At 44.7% G+C, this 18,345-nt stretch overlaps 1 protein-coding gene across 3 annotated transcripts; it reads left to right on the forward strand.

Moving 5' to 3' along the window:
- The first annotated feature begins 570 nt into the window (after positions 1–570).
- On the forward strand, positions 571–10,959 carry SCGB3A1 (secretoglobin family 3A member 1). 3 transcript variants are annotated; one of them, XM_047870295.1, is made up of 5 exons: positions 1,364–1,382; positions 8,698–8,762; positions 9,515–9,594; positions 10,247–10,536; positions 10,861–10,959. In XM_047870295.1, the coding sequence occupies exons 3-5, from the start codon at positions 9,540–9,542 to the stop codon at positions 10,882–10,884; spliced, it is 369 nt and encodes a 122-aa protein (XP_047726251.1). In that variant the 5' UTR covers positions 1,364–1,382; positions 8,698–8,762; positions 9,515–9,539; the 3' UTR covers positions 10,885–10,959. The 3 variants fall into 3 exon arrangements, with proteins under 3 accessions (XP_047726244.1, XP_047726259.1, XP_047726251.1); XM_047870288.1 differs by lacking the exon at positions 9,515–9,594 and having other exon boundaries at positions 571–1,382; XM_047870303.1 differs by lacking the exons at positions 8,698–8,762; positions 9,515–9,594 and having other exon boundaries at positions 571–1,382.
- Positions 10,960–18,345: the final 7,386 nt, after the last annotated feature.

Consider the following 18,345-nt stretch of genomic DNA (forward strand, 5'->3'; position numbering starts at 1 on the left):
CTGCCTGTCCCCTCATGGTGATGACTCAGGACAGGAGAGTGGGGGATCATCTGTTGTCTGGTGTGGTGGCCCAGGCCCAGGAGGACTCCCTGCAAGGAAACAGGGAGGCCATGCCCTCTGGGGGGTCTCTGAGAGCAGGCTACAGCTGGGACGGGGGGCGGTCCCAGGATCCAGGAACCTCTCAGGAACTTGCCCATTCTTCCGTGGGAAAGGAGCTCATGAGGATTGAGGAAGGACACCAAGGGCACTGCTTCCAGGCAGTGTGTGCACAGGCCACAGAGATGGAAACAGAGGCAGTTCAGGCTTGAGCAGCCTCACAGTCACACCCCGAAGCCCAAACTGTCACACTGCACAGTGCTGGCCTCAGCAGCCCCCAAATGTGAGTGGCCGACAAGGGGACCACGTCACAGTGAGTTGTCATAGAGAAAGCAAAAGGTGGGCTTGGAAACCTGGTGAGCTCTGGTGATGCATGGTAATCAAGACACCAGCCAGAACGGGGGGCTCCAGCCACCCACAAGTGTGGGGGGGCAGGGCTGGGCCCCCTGCTCAGAGTGGCCAACCTCCCAACAGGTGGAATTGGTATCATGATCCACTCCAAGTTGCTTAATTTACTTAGCCAAGCTACCAGGCAGGACTCGGAAACCTGTTTCTGGACTTGGAGGCAGACAAGGCCAGCAAAGCAAACATGACCAGATGCTGATCTGGCAAAAAGGGGATGGAAAGAGAATATGGGGACGCTCAGGGATGGAGGGCACAGCACTCAGTGGCCCCAGCCTGTTGTTTGCTGAAGTTAGAGCCATGGCCCAGGCAGAAGCAGCCAGCTCACTGCCCAATCCCTGGCTCTGAGGTCTGGTGGATTTCTTGGTCCTTCTGTAGCCCTGAACTCAGTAACTGACCCACACCCCCGGGGCTGCTCAAGCTCTTGTCTACCTTCAGCACTTCATTCCAGGAGGAGCAAACCAGCTGATGTTTGTTTTGGCTCAAAGGATGTCCTGCAAACATTGCCCAGGACAGCCTGACCATGTCATCCGCAGGAGGCACACCTCAGTGTCTACTCAGCCTTCTGCCAGCAGGAGGCAGGTGTGTGTGCCAGAGCGGGCTCAGGGAGGCCCAGGTGGATGCTGATGGCCGCCGCCCACCCTGCACATTCTCCTCATGCCAGCTAGGCTGTGACACCCTCTGGACGCCCTCCACTGGCCTGGCAGGGGCAGAAGGCTCCTGGCAGGGGCAGGAGGTGGACATGCACCCCAGCACTATCCAGGTCCTATCTCCTGAGCCTTTGAATGTTATGGGGAAAAAGAGTATTGGCAGATGTTACAAAGTTAGCTTGAAATGAAGATGAGGAGACTGGATTATCTGGTGAGCCCTGAATGCAAGCAATGGTATGTAATCTTAAAGAGGGAGGCAGAGAGGGGCACCTGGGTGGCTCAGGCGGTTAAGTGTCGGATTCTTGGTTTCAGCTTAGGTCATGATCTCGCAGTTTCGTGAGTTCAAGCCCCACATCGGACTCTGCGCTGACAGTGCTGAGCCTGTTTGGGATTCTCTCTCTTCCTCTGTCTCTACCCCTCCCCTGCTCACACTGTCTCTGTCTCTCTCAAAATAAATAAATAAACTTAAGAAAGAAAGAAAGAAAGAGGGAGGGAGGCAGAGAAGTTTCACACACACACACACAAACACACACACACACACACACACACACACACACAAGAGGAAGAGGTTCCATGACCACAGAGACAGAGACTGGAGTGGTGCGACTATAAACCAAGGAATCTGGGCAGCCACCAGAAGCTGGAAGAGGCCCACAGAGCCTCTGGAGGGAGCCTGGCCCTGACAGCGCCCACACTTTGGCTCAGTCCAGCCTCCAGACTGGGAGCAAATAAATGTGTGTTGTTTCAGCCACTAAGTATGTGGTGAATTGTTGCAGCAGGATCAGGAGCCAAATGCAAAGGCACCCCCCCACGATGCAGGCCACCTAGGCTCTGGACACACCCTCAGCTGCCCCCACCACTGCCTTCTGCCAAAGGTTCCCTAGGGATTGGGGGTAGTCAGGGGGCTCTGAAAGCCTATGTGAGGTGAAGGGTCAGTCTGGCTTCAATAAAGTCCTGGCCTTGACCACTATGATTTAGGGGCCTGAGACCAGTCTCTTGGCCTCAGTGGTGAAATGGGGACACAATGACACACACATTGCTGGGTAGCTATGGGGATGTATTTTTGGAGTTGGAAATCTTTGGAGTTGGAAATCTCCTTGGAAGGAGACCTACCATCACTGTTCAGGCTCATGGGAAACCAGGAACAGGTGTACTCTGACCACTATGCAGGAAGGAGGGGTGGGTACTTTAAAGATAAAGAACTCCAGGAAGGGGATGTAGGGAGACCACTGGAATGCCGCCGAAAAGCCAGGCTGCTGGAAGCCCACAGATTGCATGCCCCCACCTCCTCCAGCCTCTGGTTTTTCTCTGTTCTTTCCCTGTAGTCAACTTTTTCTAGTCCTGTTAGCACAGGGGAAGGTGTCCACAGGTCAAGTCCCAAGGTCCCACACTGATCACCCCCAGCACTTCTGGGGTCTCCAGTGCAGAATTCTGGATGGGGTCCTGGCTTGCGGGGGGTCTCAGCCCTGGGCCAGTGCCAATTCCCTCCAGTCACATGGGGCTGTGCTTGGTCAGCCACTTCGGAGAAACAGGTAGCTGCCTCTGTAATGAGGCGTACTTGGAGGCAGATGAGGCCAACAAAGCAAACACAACTAGGTGTCCATTCTAAGCTCTCCTAGCATAAAGAATAGGACCAGGGTGGCCCTCTCCATAATGCCACAAAAAGTGCTCCTCTCAAAAATGACTCAGGAGGGGTGTCCAGGTGGCTCAGTTGGTTAAGCGTCAGACTCTTGCTTTCCACTCAGGTTAGGATCTCATGGTTTGTGGGATCTTGCCCTGTGTCGGGCTCCCTGCTGACAGCATAGAGCCTGTTTGGGATTCTGTCTCTCCCTGTCTCTTTGCCCCTCCCCTGCTCACACTGTCTCTGTCTCTCTCAAAATAAATAAATAAACTTTAAACAAAATGACACAGGAGGGGCGCTTGCGTGGTTCAGTTGGTTAAGTGTCTGGCTTTGGCTCAGGTCATGATCTCGTGGTTCATGAGTTTGAGCCCCACATTGGGCTCTGTGCTGACAGCTCAGAGCCTAGAACCTGCTTCAGATTCTGTGTCTCCCTCTCTGTCTGCCCCTCCTCCACTCATTCTCTGTCTCTCTCCCTCAAAAATAAACATTTTTAAAAATCTTTTTAAAAAATGACACAGGAAAATGTCCCTCATCTGGACTGGGCCTGGTGTGTGGAGAATCATCTACCCCTCTGCACCCCAACCTGGCAGTAACCGTGAATTGGACTTGATAAGAACCCTGAAACCTTGATTGTCAGGAGCAGAGCTGGACCCTGAGCTGGGCCCTGGTGCCTGCCTTTACAGCGCAGTGACCATGGACCAGGCCACATGTGCTCAATCAACACCAGGGCACACGAGCAGCATCACTGCTGGGGGTGGTGCAGAGGGGCAGGTGACCCCCCCCCAAGCACTCCACCTCAGTCCAGATAAGAATATTTTCCTTCATTATTTTTGGCAGTGACATTATGAAGACAGCCCACAGTTTCTGTGACAATGCATTGTCTCCAGTTACTTCCACTAATGGCAGATGGTTTCTCCACCATGTACGTACAGGAGGCCCAAAGCCAAGTGCCAGTGATGTACTTAAGACCACAAGAAGGTTTTCATTTTAGTTTCTCTTTGAATAAAAAAATAATATAATAATAATTATATGTATAATGGATCCAGCCTGGATTCATCAATGTAGTCATGAAATATATACATGTTTTTTTTTAATTTATGGAAGAAGACACCCACACACCAAGGCAAAAGTCCTGGGGAAAACACAAAAGGCACACTGCAGGCCTGCTTCCTTTTACAAGTAATTGTCACGGACGTTGTCACAAGGCATTTTTGTTGGCATATCTGTTTATGTCTGTAGGATTAATTTCTAGAATTAGATTTGCACAGAGGGAGATTAACAAGAAAGGGGCTTGACCCCTGAGGCCTCTCAAACCCCACAAGGGATTTCTGTCATCTATAGAACTTTGTAAACACTGGTAATTTTTCCCCCAAAGGGTGAATTGTCTTTTATCAATAAATCGTTGAAAATTTCAAAACAATTTTAGTCATTATTTGTTTGAGAAAACTTGGGGCTTGCTTTCTCTGTGCTTGACTTGACAGTGGTCAGAAAAAATGAGGTTTTGCTCCCATTAGTGAGACACCAGGAGAATGAAGCAGGTAGGAAGACATCAGAGACATTTGCAAATTTAAATCTTATGATTTCCATTAAGCACATGCATTTACTTTACTCTCTCCCAAATTTCTACTAAAAATAGACTAATAATAATTGTTTCAAGTTGTAAACCCACAAAGACAAAAAAAATGGTCATAAAATGACAAACAAGCCAAGAAATTTCTGAATGATAAAAAATGGATGAACAGGATACCCACATGCAAAAGAATGCAGATGAATCCCTACCTCACACCATATACAAAATGTAACTCAGGGGCACCTGAGTGGCTCAGTCAATTAAGCGTCTGACTTCAACTCAAGTCATGATCTCACAGTTCATGGGTTCAAGCCCCACATCGGGCTCTGTGCTGACAGCTCAGAGCCTGGAGCCTGCTTCAGATTCTGTGTCTCTCTTTCTGCCCCTCCCCTGCTCACATTCTGTTTCTCTCACTCTCAAAAATAAATAAACATTAAAATTTTTTTAATGTAACTCAAAATTGAATTGACCAATAACCTAAATGTAATAGCAAAAAACACAAAACTCTTAGAAGAAAATATAAGGATAAATCTTCATGACCAAATCTTGGCTTTGGCAATGAATATTTAGATATGACAACAAAAGCACAAGCAAGAAAAGAAAAAAAATAGGTAAATTTGATATCAAATTGAAAACTTCTGTGCACCAAAGAACACTATCAAGAAAGTAAAAAAAAGCACCCACAAACAAAAAAAGAAAGTGAAAAAACAACTTACAGAATTAGAGAAAATGTTTGCAAACTGTTTATCTGATAAGGGTCCAGTATGCAGAATATATAAAGAACTCTTACAGCTCACAACAAAAAGACAAAGAGCCCAGTTTAAAAACAGGCAAAGGACTTGAGTAGAAACTTCTCCAAGGAAGATATGCAAATGTCCATCAGTCATTAGGGAAATGCAAATAAAAACATAATTAAGGTATAATTTCACACACACTAGGATGTGAAACAAAGACCAGAAAACAAAGACCAGAAACAAAGACCAAGACCAGAAAACAAGCGTTGGTGAGAATGGAAACATTGGAAACCTCACATAAAACAGTACAGCTCCTATAGAAAACAGTTTTGGAGGTTTCTCAATAGGTTAAACATAGAATAACCATAGGAATCAGGTTTCCATTCCTGGGTATCTACCAGAAGAAGTGAAAACAGGTACTGAAATAAATACTTGCATACACATGCTCACAGCAGCACTATTCACAATAACCAAAAAGTGGAAACAGCTCTCATCAGTGGATAAGTGGGCAAGCAAATTGTGGTATGTCCATACAATAGAATAACTGGCCATAAAAAGGAACGAAGCACCACACAGGCTACAACATGGATGAACCTAAAAATATTATGCTATGTCATACGTTGTATGATTACATAGATATGACATACCCAGAATAAGCAAATTCATAGAGACAGGCCATGGACTGAGGGTTTGGCCAGAGCCAGAGAGGGAGCAGGAATGGGAAAGGGCTACTTAGTGGGTATGGGGTTTCCTTTCAAGGGGATAAAAATGTCTTGGAACTAGATAGAGGTTACGGTAGCACAACATTGTTCACTTTGAAATGGTTAATTTTATGTTATATGAGTCTCATCTCAATAATAATTTTTTTTAAATTTTTAAATATATTTATTCATTTTTGAGAGAGAGAGCGTGAGCAGGGGAGGGGCAGAGAGAGAGAGGGAGACACAGAATCCAAAGCAGGCTCTAGGCCCTGAGCCGTCAGCATAAAGCCCAACATGGGCTCGAACCCACAGACCGTAAGGTCATAACCTGAGCCAAAGTGTACGCTTAACCGACTAAGCCACCCAGGTGCCCCTCAATAATAATTATTTAAACCTTATTAGACAAACAATAGAACAATCATTTCCAGGGTGAGGGGGTGGTAGGTAGAGGGATTGGCAGTGCCAAGGAAGGGAAACCCCACCGTCTGTGCAGACACCACCCCACAAAGGGCTCAGAATAGGGAGTCTGGGCAATGGATGGAAACAGGGATAATCCTATGAGCAGAGCAGCTGAAGCCCCAAGTCCCCTACCCCCGCACATACCCCTCCACACACACACACAGCTGATGACTACCCAAGCCCCATCCTGGCTGGAGCCTGAAGTTGACCTTGATCCTCTGGGGAAATTGAAGGAAACAAAGGGACACACACAACCCAGGAGGAGGTGATTCCCTGGATGGAATTCCCAGCATGGGGCAGCCACTGGGACCCCCTCACCCGAATGGAGCAGGAAGACACAGTTCTTGACATGGGTGTGTCTCTATAAATGTCCCCATCCTATAGATGACCCCAGTGAAGACATCCATGGGAAGAATCAGCAAGACTAGTAGACAAAACTTAGCAAGTAAAAATACAAGGCACTCAGGGCTCCTGGGTGGCACAGTTAAGCATCTGACTTTGGTTCAGGTCATGATCTCACAGTTCATGAGTTTGAATGCTGTCAGCATAGAGACTATGTTAGATGCTCTGTCCCCATCTCTCTCTGCCCCTCCCCCACTAGTGTGCGTGCTCTCTCTCAAAAAAAAAAAATAAACATTACACAAAAATAAAAGGCACTTGTGTTTGATATCAGAAAAAATATATACAAAAATGTTAAATGTGACTTCATGCAATACTTTCATTGCTACGTCTTATCTCAGATGCAATGAATATTTGTGGGGGCACTTGCCCTGGGCACCAGATGCAAAGATGGAAGCCCAGCTGGGAACAGAGTGACTGTGGCTTGGCTCTGGGGATTAAGGTCACAAAAGTTCAGATCCCTGGTTCCGTAATTCTGGGTCAACTCTTACAGTCGGTTTTCTCTTGTTGGGCCCTGGTCATTTAGTGCATTTAAAAAAGTCAGATAAAGCTCAATGAAGAGCCATCTGTCCCTGGTGAGGCCAATGTTGGGATTGCAGTTCCATTAGACGGGTTTTGGCCAAGAACTCAGGGAATTTTGCCTTGCTCTGGCCATCCCTTTGGAACCCCCAAGGGAGCAATGGTGGAGAAGAATAAAACCCCGGAGTCCTTTTGGCCCCAAACCACAGAGGCCTGAAGCTGGGTCAGAGCCCAGAGCCTAGACTGCAGGGCTGAGGGGCCGCTTCCATGGCCCGTACCTGAGAGAGAAGAGCCACGGGGCAGAGAGGACCAGCACTGGCTGAAGCACAGCCACCTGGACAAAAGAGGAAGAACAGTGGACCCACCAAATGAGCAGGACCATCAGCTGGGAGGGGCCGTGGACCAGCTGGCAGGAGCTGTGGTCACTGGGGCTGTGGTGCTTGGCTTGGGATCTCACCCCTGCAGGAAACCTGGTCCATCCTTTTCTTTCTTCTGTAAACCCACCCTGACAGCTAAAGGTGTAGGTGACCAGGAGTGGAGACCATCGCCACCTCCCGACCCCTGCCATCAATGACAGGGTCACTTTGCATCCTTTGCTTCATGAGGTCAGGACTGCTGTCGGGGTGCGGTCCCAGAACTGTGAATTAAGTCAGCCCTGAGGACCCACTAACTCAGAATCCTGCCCTGTTCTGTTTCTTATTTGGAATTGTGTTTGGTTGTGCTGTCCAAACTCTGTGGACAAGGGGTGCACTGTGACCACAAGCCATGGAGTCTGGGTGAAGCCAGCCATGCACCACATGCAGGGCTTGACAAGAGGGCAGCCCCATCTGCATTCCCCACAACCAGATGCCACTTGGAAGTCATGGCTCAAGTTCACAAGGAACAGAGCCTGACCTTGCCCTTCTCCCTCTCTCCACATTGCCCCCACCCACCCCCAAGACCCCAGTGGGTCTGGGGTCCTTTCGCTGCCTGAATCTGACAAGTTAGGTGGCCCTGTGACTGCTAAGGCTTCCTTCCAGTCCCAAGCAGGGATGAACCACATCTCCTGTTTATTTCTTTCTTCGATTTTTTTAATGTTTATTTATTTTTGAGAGAGAGACAGAGTGTGAGTCGGGGAGGGGCACAGAGAGAGGAAGACACAGAATCCGAAGCAGGCTCCAGGCTCTGAGCTGTCAGCCCAGAACCCAACATGGGGCTTGAACCACAACCTGTGAGATCATGACCTGAGCCGAAGTTGGACGCTTAACCGACTGAGCCACCCAGGAGCCCCTACCCTGCTGGATCCTACCCCTACCCCTACCCTGCTGGATCCCACTCTCTTGTTGGGTCTTGTCCTTGCCTCAAGAGCAGGAACCCTTTGGAAAAATCCCCCGAAGGTGAATTTTACAAGTTGGAAATGTATATTCTATTGCAATTAGTTCCACACTGAGAATGATAATGCAAAGCACCCCCAGACAATCAAGACAAAGTGTAAGAATTGTGTGAAGACCACACGAATGTTCACGCACTGGTCACAGCTACTTAATAAATCCTGTGCTGTCTGCAGGCAGAGGGTGCAAAGTGCCTGCCGTGGGAGCTCAGGAGTGGCTGGAGACCCGCCATGCTGCAAAGGTCAAAACCGTCTTGTAACCAAAGTGGGGGGTGGGGGGGCGGTATTCTATGACACTCCGTGAAAACTCAGATCTCCCCACCAATGAGCCTGTGTCATGGGGCTAAATATGTTCTGCTAATCCTCCATTGTCATATTCTGTAGTGACAGATGTGTAAGGACTTTTAAAGAAACTCTTAGTATGGAGACTGATGGCAGAGTTGGAAAACTGTCCCAGGTCCTTGTGTTCTCACTGGTAGCTGGCTGTGGCCTCACCAGGGAGGTGGCCAGGAATGAGGTCTGACCTGGGTGGGCTTGGAGTTTCCTCTCTGCCTCTCCAGGACCAGAAGAGCTAAGAGGACCCCCACTGCATGCTATTTCCATGGTCTGGCAGCAGGAGGAAGGACTTGCCCCTTCCTCAACAGGGCCCACAGCAGTGCTGGAGGACCAGATGGGGTCAGAACAGAGAGCTCTCTGCAAAGGCAACATCCTGGGTGGGCCTTGTGCGCACAAAGCATAACCTACATTCCTGCTCTCAATGAAGAGCCCAGCCCTCTGGTCCAGGGGCCCTGCCAACAGGAAGTCCTTGGGCCCTGGGTGTGTAGCAGGGCATGGGTCTCCCAGGGCCCACCAGGCTGAGGAGGAAGTTGGCTGGGGCTCTACTAGCTGAGCAAACAACACATTTCTCAGGAGGATGAGGTGGGTGAGGCCCCAGCCTGGGAGAGGGGTGAGGACAGGGTATATGAATCACAGCGAGGCCTGTCTCTGTTCCCAGGAGCAGCCACTGAGCCCAGTCCACCATGGAGCTCACGGCCACCTTCCTGGTGCTCTGTGTGGCTCTGTTCAGTCATCCTGGTGAGTGCCTGCAGGACTTAGTTCCCAGCTCTTCTCTATGGGGCCTTGGCAGAGGCTCTGTTCGGGTCCCCTGTTGCCCCTGCCTTGGGCACCAGGCCACTCCTCTGCTTACCACCTCCTGGGCTCTTCGTCCTTCTGGGAAGGATGTCCTGCTCCTTCCTGGGACTTCAAGGTCCTCTGGGGTCTGCCTGCTCCAGCCCTCAGACTTCCTTTCCTATTCCCACCATTCCTATTTTCTTCTCTTCACCCAACACCAGGCTGTCCAAGCTTTGGCCAATGCCAGTGCTGGCCCTGGTCGAGGACTACCCATCTGCTCTCTGCTTCTTCCTTCAAGGCACAGCCCAGGTGTCCCCTCATCTGGGAAGCCTGTCTTGGATCCTACTCAGAGCTTTCTTCACCTCCCTCCACCCTCGAGCCACCTTGTATGTCCCTCTGTCCAGCTGCTTGCTTGCTGGGCCACAGCGATCTGCTTACATGACTGCCTCTCCCAACCAGCAGAGGACTCCTCAGGGCTGGGCCTCCCCCAACTCAGACAGGGTAGCTGTCAGTGGGTGGTTAGGGGAGCATGCACAACCTGGAGGAGACAGGCCCTTGGCAGGTCTCCATAGAGGCCCAGTCCAGACAGAGGGCTCTTCTCTACTTGTGTTTGCAGCTGCCACTTTCTTCATGGACACAATGGTCAAGCCTGTGGCCTCAGCTCTGACCGACCTCAACCCTGCTGTGGAGGCTGGGGCCGAGGCCCTGGCTGGGGCAGAAGACATAACTGAGACAGCAGCTCTGGCTGGGGCAGGGGCCATGGCCAACCCCCTTCTCAAAGGCTTCAGCCCCCTGAAGTTCATCCTGACCATCCTGGGGATCCCAGTGGAACATCTCATTGAGGGTTCCAGGAAGTGTGTGGCTGAGCTGGGCCCTGAGGCCGTGGGAGCTGTGAAGTCTCTGCTGGTAATGTGGGCACCCTGTGCACCCTCCCTGTGAAGGCAGTCCTCCCCAGCCATCCTCCCAGAGTGGAACGATCTGCTCCTCAAAATGCCACAAAGGCATCCCAGCCCCATGTCAGGGAATCCTCGTTGCTGGCCCCCAGAAACAGGATGTCCTTGGGTGGGAACCAAGTTGACCACATACGAATGGCAAGGGGGCTGCTGAGGGCCCTTGGGGGTAAGGTATAACCCTGTTGGGGACTCTGTCCAGAGTCACATCTGTGCCCTCAAGTGCCCAGTGGCAGTGGGATGGAGGAGAGCACACTCAAACTTGGCTTCTCCTTTCCAGGGGTCCCTGATGTACCTTGGCTGAGTGGAGGCTGGAGTATCTCTGCCTGGGGACAATGATGCTGCCATCTGTAGGCTGGGGACCTGCTGCCCAGCCCTGAACATCCAGCCTTCCTTCCCCTACTCTCTCAATAAACATGGATAAGAGCAGCTTTGAGGCTGATTTCTTCTTGCCTTGATACCAAAGCCTGTTCCTCCCCCTGCTGTAAGTGATGGTGCTAAAGGGGCCTGCAGGTGGGATGGTCCCTATGCCTCAGGAGGTACACCATGCCCCAGATTATGTGAGGGTGCGTGCATGTGTGTGAAAGACACTACTGACATTTGGCAGGTGACTCAGAGCCACCAATTAAAGGTGATGGGGATTGGGCAAGTATTAGAGTTAGTTAAAATGGATTTTTCCCCCACCTGTTACACTCCACAATTGTTAATGAAGCATGGGAATTATCTAATCCTTGGAAATCAGTGAGAACCCTCCAAATCTAGCCATTTGTTGCTAATATTTGAAAGTTTTGTTATCTTCCCTCTGACAGCTTTCTTTCCTGGAATGGAGCAGGACTAAGGGAAGACTATGTCATGTTTGGTTTTTCTCTAGGTTTCTGGTAATTTATTACTGAAATAATTTAGTGACTTTGGGTCCTTCCATTCTACCAGAAGACCCACCATTCCTGGACTGATCCCCAGTGTTGTGGGAAGGTGCCCAGAGCCTGAATATTGATGTCTGTCTTGAGGGAAACTTCCCAGAAAACTCCTTTTTGATTGATAAATTATAACTCCAGGAAAAATATAATTCTGCTTCATGCTTTCTGGGAAGGGTTCTCCCTGGTTTGACTATCAACCCACTGTGGACAATCGAATCCACTTGTACGTATTTTATATGAAAACATGGATCTGGCTTTTTTTCTGTTCCTATTTTGACAAGGACATTCAGGGCTTTAAATGGGGGGGGGGGGCGGGGAGCGGCTGTATTTTGACAAGTTTACACATCAACCTAGAAGAGGGGAGGCAGCCACTGGGATCCAGATTAAATTTAAATCTCTAATCAACACCATTGCCCCCAAGATTCTCAAGGGTTCTGAGTCTTTGTGTAAGGCTCTGGTCTGGACAAAAATGAACCGATAATTAGATGAATCATTATGAATCTCTGGTGAAGAAAGCAGTGGGGACATGACCTGACCTGAAATGACCACAAGCCAATTTCTGGGGACATTACATATGTTCCTCAATTAATGCGCTAGATTAAATTATTCAAGGGGATTACTGGAAAACACCATTCTACTACAGGAGCTTTTTGGAACTGACAGGGGGCTTGGGGGTTCAGGAAAGGACCCTGTCCTGAGATGACCCTGCTACCTTCCATCTCTGGAGCCTTCCCAGGCAAACACTGGAGGGGAAATCACAAAACTCCCTGGAAGAGGGAGTTCATGAATTACACTTGAAACCCCAAGCCTAACAGCAATAGCTAGCTTCCTCCACCCTGCAGATTCCTGGGAAGATACCAACCATAATCCCAAGGAAAGAAGGAATATGGCAGAAGGCTAGATTTCCTTAAATATCCTATTTTGTGGGGCACCTGGGTGACTCAGTCGGTTAAGTGTCTGACTTTGGCTCAGGTCATGATCTCAGTGTTCATGAGTTTGAGCCCCGCATCAGGCTTGGTGCTGACAGCTCAGAGCCTAGAGCCTGCTTTGGATTCTGTGTCTCTCTCTCTCTCTGCCCTTCCCCCACTGGCATTCTCTGTGTGTGTGTGTCTCTCTCTCTCAAAAATAAACACTAAAAAATTTTTAAAAAATCTTTTGCCCATTTGACTTGGTAACTATATAAATATTTTACATGATTCTAAAAGACCAAATAAAAAATTTTAAAGCACTCTAAAAATTGAAATTATAAAAAAAGAGGAACAAACCTAACTTTATTTCCCATGGTGGTATAATCCCCAAAGAGTATTCCAGGGCACCTGGGTGTCTCAGTCTGTAGAGCATATGACTCTTGATCTCAGGTTCATGATTTTGAGCCTCACGTTGGGCATATAGATTAGTAAAAAATAAATAAATAAATAAACTATTCCAAGTAACATGAAAATACAGTAATTTAACTCTACATTCAGGGTGGGGGGGGGAGTAACACCCCAAGAATGAGAACAGTAAAAACAATCAAGTTTTTCTTGGTGGTGTTGCTATATTGAGGCTATTATCTGCATATTCTGTGATATAACGAATGATTAATTACTTGAGTGTTATTGAAGAAACTTGAGATTTCTGGCAAAGTGGAAAGAAGGTGCTGATATAAGATTATTAAGGTTCAGTAAAAACTTTAGGGCTCAACATTTGAACAGAAAGTGTAATTATAATTACCTGGTGTGTTTTATCTTCAGAGGAAAAAAAATCTCTTATCTCTGTCCCCTGAAAATTTCTAGAAACTCACAAATAAAGTAGCAATGAGAATCCTCACACCTGGATTGTGGCCTCTAGACACCATTTCTCACTGAAGGAGCCAGGAGTCTTTGGAGAAATGGCTTCTTCCAGAACCTAGAACATCTTTTCATACCAGAATAGAAGTAAGCTACTGAAGACGACCAGGATGGTGCCAAAAAGACACAGGGAAAAGTCTGAATAAATCTCTCACTGGCCAAAAATGGGGTAATCTGAACGTCAGTAATGGTAATAAGTGCAACGGATGGCATTAATCAAATATGTTTAAACTGTGTGTTTTTGAAACAGAGAGAAAAAAAAAATAGCCTGTTTGGTAACATTTTGAGGACACAAGAAAATCAGTTCATCATTCTGAAAACCGAAAAATATTTCAAAATACAAAGTTAAGAAAGTTAAGAAAAATTTAAAAGACAACCGAGAAATTATGCAAGACACATTAACTGATGAAGGGTAAGCATCCTGTGTACATAAAGAACTGTGAATTAACCAGAAAAGGACAAAGTCCTCAATAGGCATAAAATCATAAGAGGAACCTGAAATAGCAAAAATATGTCTGTTATTAATAAAGGAAAGATAAACAGAAACACAATGAAATACCATTATACCCACCAGATTGCCAAAAACGAAGTCGGAGAAAAACAAGCATTGGTAAAGTTGTGGAACAATGGGAAAAATCTCATAAACTTCTGATTGGAGAGTAAGCAGAAACACTTTGGACAGGAATGAGCATATCTAGTAAAAATCACGTTGCATGCCCCCAACACCTAGCAATTCCAACCTTCTAGAGAAGCTAGCACACAGTGGCACCTACCAGAATGTTCAGACCAGAATGTTTTTAAGGGTTGGGGGAAGGAGAAAGAAAACTAGAAACAACGCAAAGATACCTGCAGAGAAGGGTAGAATTTGGAATATTCATACAATGGCAATATCACACTGCAGCTATTACAACTACATGCATTAACATGAGTGAATCTCAAATAATTGAAATCCCATAAAACTCACCCTTTTGAAGTATATAATTCAAAGGCTTTTTAGACTATTCACAGTATTGTGAAACCATCACTACTATCTAATTTCAGAATATTTTTATCACTCCAAAAAGAAACTCAGTCTTCTTGGAGAATGTCTATTCAAATCCTTTACTCATTTAAAAAAAAAAAAACTTTTTTAATGTTTTTATTTTATTTATGAGAGAGACAGAGAGTGTGTGTGATTGGGGGAGGTGCAGAGAGGGAGACACAGAATCCAAAGCAGGCTCCAGGCTCCGAGCTGTCATTACAGAGCCCGACATGGGGCTTGAACCCACAAACTGTGAGATCATGACCTGAGCTGAAGCCAGACGCTTAACCGACTGAGCCACCAAGGCACCCCTCCTTTACCCATTTTTAAATTGGGTTGTTTTTCCATCGTTGAGTTGTAAGTGTTCTTTATATATTCTGGAGACCAGACTCATCAGATACATGGTTTATAAATATTTTCTCCCATTCTGTGGGCTGTTGTTCCACATTCTTTTCCTTTGATGCACAGAAGTTTTTCATTCTGATGAAGTCTAATTATCTGTTTTCCTCCCTTTGGTTGCTTGCACTTTAAGATGTCTTACCTAAGAAACTATTGCTCAACCCAAGGTCATAAGATTTATACCATGTTTTTTCCTAGGGGATTTTATAGTTTTAGCTCTTACATTTAGATTTTTTTTTTTATTCCTTTTACTTTTTGTACGTGGTGTGAGAATGAGGTCCAGCTTCATTCTTCTGCTTATGGACACTAATCCTTTCCCTACTTAGGTGTCTTGGCACTTTTGTCACAGATCAATTGACCATAGATGTAAGAGTTTATTTCTGGCCTCTCAATTCAATTCCATTGATCTATATGCTATCCTTAGGCCAATACCACACTTGATTATTGTAGCTTTGTAATACATTTGAACTCAGGAAGTTTGAGTCTTCCAACTTTGTTCTTTTTCAATATTGTTTGGCTATTTGGAGTTCCTTGGATTTCCATGAATTTTAAGATCAGCTTGACAATTTCTGCAACAAACAAAAAGCCAGCTGTAATTTTGATAGGGACTACACTGAATCTGTAGATCAGTTTGGGGAGCATCACCATTTCAATAGTAGTGTTTCAGTCCATGAACATGAAAAGTCTTAACACTTAATTAGGTCTTCTTTCAATGTTTTATAATTTCCAATGTACCAGTCTTCCACTTCTTTCACTAAATTTCTTCTCAAGCATTTAATTGTTTATTGTTATTGTAATGCAATTGCTTTCTTAATTTTATTTTTGGTTTGTTCATTGCTAGTGAATTGAAATACAATGATTTTTGTATATTGATCTTGTTTCCATTAACCTTGCTGAATTCATTTATTAGTTCTAATAGGTTTTTGGTATGTGGATTACCTGGAGTTTTCTATATACAAGAACATATCATCTACAGATATAGTTTTACTTCTTCCTCTCAGATTTTATTACTTTCTTTTTTTTGCCTAATTTCCCTGGCTAGAGCATCTGGCATAATGTTGAATAGAAGTGGCAAGAGTAAACATCTTGTCTTTTTTCTGATCTTAGGGGGAGAGCCTTCACTCTCTCACCATTAAGTAGGTTGTCCATTTTGAGTTCTTTGTAAAAGCGCTTTATCCAGCTGAGGAAGTTCTCTTCCATTCCTCTTTGATATTCTGTTGTTGTTTTTAAATTAAAAGTTATAGAATTTTTCTGTGCCTAATGAAATGATCCTGTCGTATTGCCCTTTATACTACTTGATGAAGTATATTACATTAAGTGTGGATATTAAGCCAACCTTGCATTTTTTAGATAAATCCCATTTGGTCATCAATTTTCCTGATCTTTCCAATCAACTTTTGTGTTTGTTGATCTATTTTCTATTCTCTATTTCATTATTTTCTGTTCCAGTCCTTATTATGACCTTTCTTCTGATTTTTTCCTTTGGCCCATTGGTATTTAGGAGTGTACTTTAAACTTCCACATATTTTCAACTTTCCCAACTTTCTAGTTTCACTTCATTATGATCAGGGGACATACTTTGTACAATTTCAATTAAGCTTATTGACTTGTCTTATGGCATCACCTATGGTCTACTGGAGAATGTTCCATGTGTGGACTTGAGGAGAATGCGCATTCTGATACAGTTAGGTAGAGTGTCCTATACATGTCTGTTAGGTCTACTTGTTTTATAGTGTTGTTCATGTATGCTATTTCCTTGTTGATCTTCTGCCTAGTTGTTCTTGAAAAGCAACCCTAAACTTACCAAGATACCAACAAATTGTTCCAAATTTTTCTTGTAGTTTTAGTGGCCAACTTACAAAATGTGATTACGATTAAAATTTGTTAGAAAATGTACAATAATCAGCATTCTTGGCTTGTATCATGATACAACATAAATTTTTTGTATCCGTCTGTGAAGGTCACAAATACTCTTTCCTTGGAGTTTCAATTTTTGTTCACTCATATGCAGCTTGATACTGGTGAGAAAAATGTGTATCATACTGATATGGTTTGCTTTTGATTACTGAATATTTGGCAAGCATTACTTTCATTGCAAGATAACCTTAAATTGGTATTAAAAGAACTGTAAGCCATTGTTAAAATTTCTTCATAATTCAACCAATGAGCTACTATTAGTAAAAGAAGATCATTAAATTGTCTTCTATCTCTCTGAATAGTCTTAACTGGTGATGGTTCTTTGATTTGAAATTATATACACTTATCAGCTATGACACTTTTCAGTCTGTTTCGGAAATTTCAATAAGCATAAGGTGAAACACAATAAAGGAAATCAAGGCTCATAAAAAAAAATTCCGATAAACCCTGATTTTTAACCTAACATAGCTAGAGTACCATCTGTAGTGACAGAAACAATTTTTCTTCGTATCTAGAAGAAAATTTTTGGCAGATGTAAAAGATGCAAAAATATCTAGGCTGTAAGTTTGATTTTAGGCCGAGAATTCCCATTTCTTGGTAAATTTGGAAGTCCGTTAAGAAATAGCATACAGTAAGTATTAACTGGTTAGTGCCTTTTATATCACAAAACTCCTCTAAAGCTAGTAAGTACTTTCAACTTTTCAAATATTGAACCAATTATCTTTAATAGTATTAGGAAGATCTTGTATTCTATAGGTAACTGTTGGCATAACTGAATGTATTTCATTTTTGTAAAATATTGTCTTCATTTTCTAACAAAATTTCCAAACAAATATATTTTTATACCATATCTCCATTAAAAAATTCTTTTCCTGTGGAAGAATACAAGCCCTTTTATAGCTGGCCAAATCTACAAGCGCATATCCTATTATAGTTAGAAAAAAACGAAAAACACCTTTCTGTGGGACTTTCATTTCAGGTGATTAATTTCATCTATTATTCTTTTTTGACTGTTAACAGAACACTGAATTCAGTAAGTATTTGAAGAAAATGTATCTTAATGTTCACTTTATTACCTCTCTCTTTAACAGAGGTTTTTCCTTTTCCTCTGGTGCAGTAAATTGCAATTGTCATTCATCATGAAATTCAATGACACACTTTAGTCTAGTCTTTATTGGGACTCGCTCACTTCTATCTATATCACTACTGACTTTAAATTTAGTAATTTGACCATAGTTTTTAAACCAGAAAAATAATTTATATTAAAATGAACAAAGGGATCTCAATTACTAATGATTTACACAGGCACAGTAACTCCTGTTGCCAGCATAAAGAACTCAAACACATCTTAGTGTTACTTTGGTTAGTAAAATAGGGCAGAAACAGTTCTTTGACATCAACTGGTGAAGTGTTTATGTCTAACACAATACAGTGGTTTCATATCTTACACAATGTATCAGATACAGGGAAATTTGGTCCTATCACAATAGGGTTTCATTTAACAGAAAAACATTTTAGTTCCAGTCACATGAGCCATGTTTCAAGTACTCAAAAGGCACATGTGGCCAGAGGCTACCAGACTGAACACAGGTCTAATCCTCGGTGTGAGGGGATACTTACTTGGGTTTGGAATTTTTGGATTCCTTCCATTTGTTATGTGTTGCTGTATTAAAGTATCTTAA

This window comes from Prionailurus viverrinus, chromosome A1, assembly GCF_022837055.1.
Source record: "Prionailurus viverrinus isolate Anna chromosome A1, UM_Priviv_1.0, whole genome shotgun sequence".
Classification (NCBI taxonomy): domain Eukaryota; kingdom Metazoa; phylum Chordata; class Mammalia; order Carnivora; family Felidae; genus Prionailurus; species Prionailurus viverrinus.